Genomic DNA, 11,669 nt, shown 5'->3' on the forward strand with positions numbered 1-11,669 from the left:
TCTGCTCGGCATCTCTACAAACTGTGCAGTTTGCTTTAAGTTTTAAAATCTGTTTCAAAGAACGCATAATGCATTTATTTAAAAAAAAACAAACTCACAAACAACAACAAAAAAGCAAAACATCCTCCAATCCCTACAGTATTCATTCCATTTAATAGTTATTACATGATGTGAAATTTCAGAAATCATGAATAGTTTTTATTTTGTAATTTAAATTACTTTGGATGTTTGAATAAACATACTTTTATAAAAAGCTGCTTTTGAAAATGTGCTTTTGATTAGATGAAACGTTAAGATGATCTTGAAAACATGCCGATAGGACTTCAAAATTGTGGTAATTACCTATTTTCTGGTAACACTAAAAAAAAAAAAACAAAAACAAACTGCCCAAGATTTCCTCCAAATTATTTTGGATGGATGTAAGATCTGACCTTCTGTGACAAAGGGTAGGGTCTTCAAAATGGTTATTCTGATCAATGTCAAATCTTGAATTAATTTTCCTGTTGTGTTGTGGTTTTGTTTGGTTTTGTAACCTCTGAAGAATTACAAAGAAGGAATTGCACTCTATTTCTGCTTATTTTGAAATAATTTTTTTCTACCCCCAGACTTGAGGAAAGACCAGATCAATTCAGAAGTTAACTACAGACCTCATGTTAATTTCCCAACAGAATTACATTTGCAGGTGCCCAGTCCTCCAATACAGAGGTAACTAATACTGGCATTAATTTACTATGTAATAGTTCAAGAAATACTGAATTCTGTTATGTGATAGTAATCAATATTAAGCATGCAAAAATTAAGTTATCGATTATTTTTGACAGACAATGCCTTTTGTATCTTACATAATTGATAGGGCTAAATGCGCTCTGTCTTTATTTTAATTTTGATGCTGTCAGTGGAACCAGGTAGCTTACAGCTAAACCATCTTACCAGAGTAAAGCATTTTAATATTTTTCTGTTTTGAATTTATATACTATAATAGGCAGCCATTAACCAATTTGTGGTTAGCGCAATAACCCCATAAAGTTTTGAAAAGTTTGGCTGGAAGGGGAGGAAAAGGTAACTTCTGTTTAGAAGCTGCTGCTATGTATCTGTTGTTTCTAATTTGAACTGTAAGTGCTCGGTACCTTCTAAAAATAAAAAATCTAAATACAAATTTAGCACCCAAAAATAACATCTAATATTTGAAAAGTAGATATATCAGGCTGAGTCACAGGGATGCTTAAAAGAGAGCAGAAGTCATGTTTGACATAGTCCTGAATGTTGAAGGAATTTATTTTACCTTACAGATACTCAATCTCTTACAGAGATTTTTTGAGGCACTTTACATTTCAATTGAAAGAAACCTTGGAGTGATTTAATACAACTTTTAATCAAATGGCTGTATGTTAAGCAGATCCCAATTCTCTAGTCTGCTTGAATATTGAAGCAGTGTTACAAGGTTGTCTTTGAAAAAAAATCCTTGGGTTATTTGAGCTTTTTCTTATGTTTTTACGGATACTTACATGCTGTGTGGTTTTGTATTTTAGAGCTGAAATGCCTGAGACCAATAGGAAACTTTTCCCATCGTCAGCTTTACAGCCAGTTGTTAAAGACATTGTTAAGTCAGAAAGTAGGAACAAGGCAATCGAACAGAATTCTTTAGAGTGGCTTAATCCAGACAAGTTTGAGAAGATGAACGTGTCAGTATATTGTGCTGATGGCACAACCCACCCCTATACAGAACATGTCTGTGGAAGGAAGTTGATCAACAACGACCTTCACTCCTCTTCTCAGCCGCAGTCTCATCATGCAAGAACGTTTGGTCCCAAGGTGGGGTTGTTGCCTTCTGTGCCGCAGAACCTGTCAGAGAGGCCCATGGTGCTTCCCCCTTCTGGTGAACAGGCTGGGCACCCACTCCGAAGGGTGGATGCTTTTTGGGTGCCCGAAGCAGTGTACCAGAATCTTCCTCCCCCTTTACCGCCGAAGAAATATGCTCTGAATACTTTGCCAGGATCTGAAAATAACTCAGCAGCTGATGTAAAATCAACAGGAGTGATGCAAAATAATCTGTTAAGGCAAACAGGTACACCTTTAAAATCTGCATCAGAAGCAAGCATATTTACTAATGAACAAAGGCTTAAAGAGCCGTTTCAAGGGAATGAACTCTTTGTTCATAAACCGGATTCTCCACCTCGCTTATCAGTTAATGACTTTTGGACTATGTCTGAAAACTTCTTAAAGAAAGGATCTCGTCATATGGGACCAAGTGCTGGCTATGTGGATGGAAATGATAGTGTATCCCTAACGACTTATTTTTCAGTAGATAGTTGTATGACTGACACATACAGGATGAAATATCATCAGAGACCCAAGCTGTATTTTACAGACAGTGGAAGCTTTCACAAAGAAAAGCATCCTCCATCAGCTGGAGTAGAACTGAATGCTACATACCATGCTACTATTGAGCCCAGGCATCCCACATCTGAGCAAAGGTACAAGGCAAACGTAGAAGGCATACACTGCAGCAGATAGATTCTTAAACAAAAATAACCTGGATCTGCCTTTTGCATTTCATGTAGTCTGTAAATGGGCACAAACCTTGAATCTCTGTGTGTGTGTGTGATAACTAGGTACCCAGTTGACTGTACTTTGCTTAGGAGTTATGACTGTTTAAATGAATATGCAAATAGAGGTGAACGGAGGAGAAGAGGTGCTAAACTTCTGGTTCTTGGATTTGTTACTCGAGTTGCCTTAATGCTTACCTCTGTTACTCTGCTTGTCTTCTACAGTTTATATTAAAAATGGTCCCTTTGGGTGTACGCATCTTACAGCCGTGGGATCAACTAGATGTTACTGATTTTGTAAGTAGATTTAATCAGTTGCAGTTTAAAACTGTTCCTTTAGACTGTGGTCACTACATACTTACACTGACAAAAGGGATAAATTTATTGCCATATATAATGCGGTAAATACAGTTAAAATAGAGCAGTATTTGTCCTGATAGGTAGGAGGAGGTGACATGGGGTTTTTTAACCGACTTCTCTAAGAGTCTGTGCTTTCACAAACCTTCAAGTGTCTTTAATACAAGTTTACCCAGAAAATTTCTAACTTCTTATTTGAAAAGCCTTAATAATAGTAATTCTTCAAAACCGGTTCTGGTTGGCAAGTGTTTAGTAAGATTTTCAAAGGGAATCCAAGTAAAGTGCAGTAATAGACCGTCCTCTTAATATACCTGCTCTATGTTAGTGTGCATTTTTAAACACATTTATCAATTTGTTCACTCAGTAAGCTATATAATTTAACTTATTAAAAATAAATTTAACCACATAAGCTATAAACTGACATAGCACACTAGGATGCTAATTTTAAAATATGGAGTTATCATGCAACTATGAAAGATTAGTTTTGTAAGGTTTCAGATATATTTACTACTTCTGTTCAGTTCTGATTTATTCTACAATCGCATGCAAAGTCAATGCTGCTATTTATTGAACTTCCTATCTTTTTTTCAGCTTGAAATTTTAGCAATGTTTAATAGGGATCAGACATTTGATTTTACTGACAACGGTTTCTCCTATTCAGAGCAGTCCTACACAGGGGTACGTTCTGTATTACCAGATCAGGCAGACTGTGGTGGCTGAGGGGGGCATGGAAAGAAGAGGGTCCTCCCTTTCTCTGCTCTGCAGTTTTGCCAGCTCTGGCATTTACCACGTCTTTTGTTAACCTGACTTATTTCAGTAACAAAGGGGAGGATGTATTTGGCTTTATTTGGGTAGTTAAATCAGTGCACAGAACTATCTAGTGAGGGCTGGGGAGGAAAAGGATTTCACCCTCGTGGCAGTCCTGAGCATTTGAAATGACCCACTGTGTCTTGTGGTGTCAGGGGCAGGGGCTTAGAGTTCTGTTTCTGTCTTGTCGTAACATTGAACAATGTATAATTGAGAATTAATGTCAGCAAAGCTGATTACACCTAAATGTCAATGCCTTTTAGTTATGAAGATAATGCAAAAAGGTTAAATATGCATAATAAACACTGTTACTTGTACTTGCACTGTTAGTCAGAAAGGCTTTTTTATGTTTATAAATCTTATATGAGTTTTAGTGCTTCAACCAAATGTTGGCAATTGTTTAGTGCGATTACCCACGGTATACATTTAAACAGTAGTTTAGGTTATTCTATGTCAAGGTCAGACTGGAACATGATATATGCAACAAAACAGGTATCTCAGCTTAATCTCATTTCTACCTTTTTGATGAAAATTTGTTGTAGCACTTGGAAAAAAATGAATTCTAGAATTTGTAGTGCAAATAATTATGCATGTTTAGGTATGGCTGCTGGTAAACAGCAACTTAAAAAAAACACTCTCCTTTTGTAAGAAAATCAGTTGAATACAGAAAAAGAACCCTGAAAATACAAGAAATTGGAAGATTCCTAATTGTAGTATTATTGAGATTTCAGAACCTGTAAATTAAACTTTTCTAGTTCATTTAGCAATGTTACATAATATATATAGCCATTTAAGTAAAACTGTCTTCTAATACTTGTGTAAAAACAAATATTATTGGAATTTGTAAATAATGTATAATTTGTAAACTGTTTTGCAAAAATCTTGTATTTGAAATGACAGTATTTTTATGTATGAATAGCACAGCAACAACTGTGAATGATGTTAGAACACATTTTTAAACATGCATAGCAATGTTCGTACTTCTGTACAATGAGCAATATGAATGCCTATTACCGATACCAATGAATTTGGCTTCCAGTAAGCACAACTGCTAAACTTATTTTTAAAGTAGCTGCAGTAATTTAGATGTACTTCAGTCTCCTTGCTTTGCTTGAAACAATCTTACCAGGCAACCTTCTATGTGACCCATGTTTACCAGGTATTTAATTATAGTAAATAGACAGCTAATCAAGGCACCTTCGTTTTTATATTTGACTCTCCACTCCATGTATGTATGTACGTAATATTTGCTAACTAATATATGATAACTTGTTTTAACTTACCTAGGGTGCCTATTTATTTTTTTATAAATGTCTCCTTCTGGCTATAGATTTGTATAAGAGCCTAGACAATTTTTGTAACAGTAAAGACATTAACAAGTCTTGTAATTAATATATTTTTCAGTCTTTAGAATTATTTTCTTGCAAAGTTCTGCTTGTTCAAAATATCAGATAAAAATTTAAAATTTCTTTGTCTTATGTTCTTTTTGTACTCCATGTTAAAAAAAAAAAAAGTTGACTTTCCAGATCTACATTTTTCAACGGTGACAGATAATACTGCTGCTAATGGTTGAAAGTTTTGCAGAGATGGTGGTTTGGTTACCATTTAACAGTAAAATTAATCTTCTGAAGTATTTCTTTATACAGCTGTTAAATCCATTTAGCTTTCTAAACATCTGTGAAATGCATAAAGCAATCTTAATAACTAATCCCACAGACTTGGTGCCAACTGATTGATTAGTTACACCAGCTGTCTTGCTACCTTTGCTTTATGAGGGACAAGTGAAATTAGCCTTGATACACTCCTGGAGCACGTGACTACATGTATCACAAGCCTGCGCTTTGCTAGCTTTAAATTTGCTGAGATAAGTTAAACTTCATATGTCAGATTTGGTTGAAGGAGAAAACTAAATTACTAGAAGATACTTTGAAATTTCTTTTAACCTTCTAAAGGCTATTAAGACTTATTCTCCCCTGTCTTCCTTACCAAAAGAGAAATTGAGCAACATTACAGTGCTTCCCTAATAGGTTGTTCGCTTGAGATTTTCCTGGTGAAATCATGCTACAGGCAAAAAAAAAAAAGTTAGCTTGTCTCTTCAGTAGCTTCATTTTAAAACCCGGAAAACTTCTTTTTCTATTTTTGAGAATGCAATCACAGTTTAGCTCTTTTCTGCACTGTGAGTCAAGAACTCTGAAACTGCTGACTTATTTTGTAGGTACCAGCATCCAAGGGTATCTCAGCTTTTAAAGTCTGATACATAAAGAAGGCCACCATCAATGGAAGAACTGTCTTTGGCAATGAAAGAAAAATAAAGGCAAAGAGAGCATATGCTTACTTTTGCATCCTGAATCCTGTTTACCCTGATAGTAGCCTGTTTTCATTTAATGTGTTAAAGACACAGAAACACACTACGCTTCAGTCTCTGAAATCTAGTTATTTTGTTATATTTATTCCCCAAAAAAAACCAGCAACCATAAATTGTATGTCTCAGAATTAGAAACTCGTATTCCCATGGGAAAAATCAGAAAACTGAACCCCCTTCATCCATAGTCAAAGACTATCTTCCCCAAAACCAGATCAGTGAAAAGCCTACTCCATATACTTAGCTTCCTTTTTTTTCTCCTGAGAATGCAAGAGACTCCTCCATTTAACAGTGTTTTGAAAGTCTCCCTGTAGTGAGACACAGGAAAGATTGATGGTGCACGTGGAAGTTGAAACCTATACTTACCTATTACTGTCTACTTCCATATGCCTTCCATGGATGACTGTAAGAGAGTACTGCACATGTAACTTGCCAGCTACTCCAGAAGGCCATTCTTGTAAGCTTGCTGCTTCACTGTTTATAACAAGGAAATCAGAACCTGTTTTAGCTAAATCAGTGAGGATAGGCCGCTGTTACACACTGGCCTGTTTCAGGAGGCACAGGAACTGCTGGAGCTAGAATCTCACGCACACTGTGGTACAAAGAGAGAAAGGTATAATAGAAAACCAAACAGCATCAAGCCTCATGATTAACTTTTTGAAAGTACAACAGCTGAGTAAGCTTCATCTATTGAGGGAAAAGGTCTGAGTTACAACTTCAGTCTACATAAGAGCTGGATTTTATTCTCAGCCACTCTACAGTCTGTCCTTTCAGTTGATTTTATTCAAATAGTACATATTTTCACTCCTGCTTAATAGACCTTTAGGCACTAAGTACAAAACCACAGTCAAGCTGTCTTATGTGACCTCTAAGGCACAATTTAGAACACAGAAACGGGACACAGGCAAGCACCTGAAGAGTAATACTTGTGATACAGCCAGAGATATATTATGACACAGTGTACATATATGCCTCTTGCGTTCAGAGGCAAGTGGAGTCCTGTTCCCAGCTGTTTGCACTGCACAAACGGCCCTCCTCTTCCACTGCCTGTTTTTGTAAGGTGCATCTTGTGATCAGATGGTGGCTCTGCAAAGAATGGAAAGAGGCTGGTTACTTTTGCAGTGCTATAGAATCATTGAATTGTTGAGGTTGGAAGGGACCTTTAAGATCATCAAGTCCAACCATTAACCTAATCTGACAAAAACCATTTCTAAGCCATGTCCTCAAGTACGACATCCACCCTTTTTTTAAACACCTCCAGGCATGGCGAATCCACCACCTCCCCAGGCAGCCTATTCCAATGTTTAATAACCCTTTCAGTGAAAAAATGTTTCCTAATATCCAATCTAAACCTCGCCTGGCATAACTTGAACCCATTTCCTCTCGTCCTATCACTTGTCACCAGGGAGAGTTCAGCCCCCACCTCTCTACAGCCTCCTTTCAGGTAGTTGTAGAGAGTGATAAGGTCCCCCCTCGGCCTCCTCCAGGCTAAACAACCCCAGTTCCCTCAGACGCTCCTCATAAGACTTGTCTTCCAGACCCCTCAGCTGTCCTTCTCGACACGCTCCAACACCTCAATGTCCTTCTTGTAGTGAGGGGCCCAAAACTGAACACAGTACTCGAGGTGGGGCCTCACCAGTGCCGAGTACGGGGGGGATGATCACTTCCCTAGTCCTGCTCACCACACTATTCCTGATACAGGCTATTCAGTCCTTCGGAAGACACAGCATACACGAAAGAAGCATCAAGCGTACTTTCTAATCCAGGAACTCATACTATATTTTTTCGTAAAAGTTAAAATCCGCAAGCTGCTGGTTGTTTGGAAATAGCTTTACGTTTCTTCAGCGGTACCTGTGCTTTCCAGGCCTTTTGCCCCAGTGTCCTGTCATGCCCAAACCACGACACGCAGCGAGATACAGGCCGTCCAGACGCTGAGGGCAGGAGCTCTCCCCTCCCTCCGAGCACTCCCAGGCCGCCCGCCCGCCTGCCCCTTCTTCCCGGAGCCGGTGCCTCAGCGGCGGCTGACCTGGGCCCAGCGCCCTCAGGGAAGCAGGTAGATGACCACGAAGAGCGCCAGATCGAAGAGGACGAAGAGCCACAGGTCCAGCCAGTAAGACTGCCCCGAAAGCGACAGCGCCTGGCCGCCATCCGCCGCGCCCCGCTGCTGGTCCCGCTGTTCCCGCCGCGCCGCCGCCGCCACCGCCTCCATCTCCTCACGGGTCGCGTCACAACGACTCCCACCGCGCAGGCACCGGCTGCTCTTTCCGGGTGGGGAGCCAATGAGAGCGCAGCGCACGTACTGCCGCCACGCCCTACACTGGCGGGCACCGCCCTCGCCGCCTCACGTAGCGCCCCGCCCTGCTGGGGGCGGTGGTTGGCAGCGGTTAGTGGCCGTTGGGGCGCGAGAGGCGTTGTGGCGGTCTTCGTCGCCACCCGGTGATGGCGCCCGTGTTTTGCCGCCTTCTGCTCCTTTGCTGCTCTGCCGGCAGGCTGCCGCCGCAGTGGCCCCTGTCCTGCTCACTGCTGAGGCGCTGATGGCGGTGCCAGACCGGGCTCGTGTGGTAAAGATGTTGGCCGTGGAGGAAACTCCTGTTTCTCCTGCTGGTGCGGGGAGAAGCGGTGCTTGTGGAGGCTCTCTCTGAGGTGGTGACTGACGTTTCTGCGGTACTACCTGAGCACTACTGGTTGCTGCTCCCCGCCAGTCCTCAGGGCGGTTGGCCAGGTGAGACGGGTGTGGGGAAAAGCAGGTGGTCAGTCCAGTCAAACCGGGTTGGCCTGGTTTTGTTGAGCTGGACTGCCACTTGTGTGGAAATAAACATTCACAAGTTCTTCCTGATAAGGTTTCTTGGAGAGTAGATGATACCCTGGAAGAAACTAAAAGGCTTTTTGGGAAATCCTGTTGTGAAGAAGTTTAGGAAAATTGAAATTGTTTTAAGATATATTCCTGTCCTTGAAAGTTAGTTGGAGTTTGTACACCATGAACAAAGATGGAAAAATTCATGTAGATAGCATATACTGTGTGCTTTATTTACACAACACACAGCTGCATAAGAGATTAAATTAAGCTGCACAGCCTGATGCCATACTCATAGTTAGGGTGTACTATCTTCAGTCCAGCCAGTTCACTAGATATTGAAAGGAGTGCAACTCTTTTCCTTGTGAGTGACCAGAAACTTAGGAGTATACTCAACAAGAACTTCCTCATGGTAGCTATTCCTCATGGTAGCTATTAACCCTTTTTAGCCTCATACTGAGAGGAAAAGCAATACTTGCTGCAGAATGTGGAGGAGATGTATCTGATCAGTTTAACTTCTCATAAGCATGCACTTAGGGGTAGCTATTATCCCTAATAAATTCTGTCATTTGAAATAAGGATGATCTTGCATTTGATATAGCAAGTATCAGTTAAGCGTATGTGTGTTAGGTGAAGAATAACAGTGATTTTGAGGGAAAACAATGACAATACTTCCCCTTTAAGTCTTGTAACTGTGTGTATTACCTCATTTGAGCAAAGGGAATTGTGGATTGTAGGTTTCCCCAAAGCAAATGATTTCCTATTAGCTTGCAAAGTAATGTAATTCTGAAATTCCTGCCTAGGAAACAAAAGTCTCCTAATCAAATTTACTAGGCTACCTCATTCACGTTCTAATATAATAGTCTTATTTTTTAGGTTACCAAAGCAGTACCACTGTCTTCCATCCCTTTCATTGATGATCTTATCTCAAGTATTGGAGACTGAATCTTTAAAGGCTTTTCCTTATTTTTTAAGTACAGCTGCTGACCGCATCTGTCTGCAGTATTTGGAGTTCTTAAATACTTTTGAGCTCTCTTTTTTTTTTTTTTTTTTTTTTTTTAAATAAATAATTATCAGGTTACTTTTCAGTTTGTGGCTTTGTATGTAATCCAGAATTAACTAAAATAATTTCTCAAATACTTGACAAAAAACATACCCTACTGATTATTGTAGCCAATCAATCAAACAAATCTGGTAACCTAGATCAAAATAATCATGAATCAGGGTGTTACTGGACTAGGTGTGGCAGAGGTAAGTGTCTTGATACCAGGTGTAGGCTAGAGTTTGACTTTCTGAACCAGAAGGGTGCAACACTTAAAAGGTCGGTGTACTCAGGGAAGAAAGAGAGAACACATTCAGAAACAATAGAGCTTTCATTCCAGCCGGTAAAGTCTCTAAAAGAAATAAAATGGCATTCTCCAGTTTCCTGAAACCTTTCACATGTAATTGTTAATATACTTCTATGCAATTTAGAAGCAATAATGACATGCAGCTGATAACAAAGGTCAAACTCTATAATGGCACTTTGATGATTAGGGCTTCTGTCTTATATTTTAGTCTGCTTTTTCAGTGTACATAGCTTAAGTGAAAGAATCTGTCATATGGTTTATTGCAAATCATTATTCTTTATCCCTCTCTCTTTTAAAGACTTTAGTAGGTAAGCAAAATAGCCTAGAGAGAGACAGAATTTCGTAATAGAGTTGTTTCCAGATTTTTGGGCATTGTTTTTGTTTGGTGTTTTTTTTTTAATTTGCCGTAGCTTTGCTTTTCAGTTTTACATCTCTTTGTAATTTAAAATTGAAGGACTGTTTGAAATAGTATTCTCTTCATTGCGATATAGGTGGTATATCTACCCACTGAAAGATGATTATGTAAAAAATATCTACACTGGAAGTTGCACGCAATCAATATCTGAGGGAGGAAATCCAAATTCATAAAGAAAGGTGATATGTCCTACTCCTAACTCGATTACTGGTTGCGTCATGAGAGCATTTTGGCAGTAGAGGGAGCTATGAGACCCTGAGGACCACAAAAACAGGCTAAGAGAGGATTCAGTTATAAAAATAACTGAAGGAAAATATGTTTTTCTCTTTTGTTTGTTTATGGCCAGCAAAAAGAAAGTCAAGGAGAGCCAAGAAAATGGGGAGTAAATTTTGCAAGGTATTTTAAAAACCTATTAAAATCGTAATGTAAGTGTACCCATTCAGATATGATATTTGAAATTGGACCTGTAACAGCATGTGAATAAGCACACAGCAGAAAATTATCCATCATCAGGGAATTCTGTGATGAAGTGCTGTGGCACTTTACAGATATGGCTGCCTCGAGAGGCAGTTTTACTGTAACCCTTAAGAAATAGCGCAACTCAAGGGAGGTGAGGCTGGACTGAAAGTAGCCCTTACAGACTGGACAACATGAGCAGAACAGGGTGCACATTTGTCACCTATCAGAAACACGTGTTTGAAGACAACATAGTCTGAAATCATTCTTTATCTTGTTCAGATACCTTCCATATTTTTATCAATGTCCCCCAAAAAAACTCACTCAGAGCCTGCTAACATTCTTTCTGACGCAGAATGATTTGAAACCCTAATAAATTGGAACAACTCAAAATATGCGTGTTTAAAAGCGTGGTCATACTTTTAGAAACAAATACAATGAGATTACTTTATGTGAGATATCTGCGTATCATCAGTATGTGCTTTGTATTGTTCCTATTGATATGAGCAAGGTGTCAACAGGATATCATTCAAGTCCTCCAAGTGAGCTGTATTATCACACCATATTTTGTGTTTATTCCATA

At 39.3% G+C, this 11,669-nt stretch overlaps 1 protein-coding gene and 1 long non-coding RNA gene across 2 annotated transcripts in view; one reads left to right on the forward strand and one right to left on the reverse strand.

The window, feature by feature from the left end:
• The window catches only part of USP53 (ubiquitin specific peptidase 53), a 28,887-nt gene extending 23,708 nt beyond the window's left edge, over window positions 1–5,179 (forward strand). The window contains exons 14-15 of the mRNA XM_082481989.1: window positions 606–705; window positions 1,530–5,179. Coding sequence (XP_082338115.1) covers window positions 606–705; window positions 1,530–2,514 — 1,085 coding nt within the window. The 3' untranslated portion in view covers window positions 2,515–5,179. The remainder of the gene's footprint in view (window positions 1–605; window positions 706–1,529) is intronic.
• LOC309670874 lies at window positions 1,938–8,301 on the reverse strand. The gene is made up of 3 exons (XR_014269066.1): window positions 8,099–8,301; window positions 6,439–7,158; window positions 1,938–2,049 (listed from the first exon to the last, which is right to left on the reverse strand). It is a non-coding gene; the product is annotated as an uncharacterized lncRNA (long non-coding RNA).
• Between the last annotated feature and the right edge of the window lie 3,368 nt (window positions 8,302–11,669).

This window comes from Vanellus vanellus, assembly GCF_965231255.1.
Source record: "Vanellus vanellus genome assembly, chromosome: 4".
NCBI lineage: Eukaryota > Metazoa > Chordata > Aves > Charadriiformes > Charadriidae > Vanellus > Vanellus vanellus.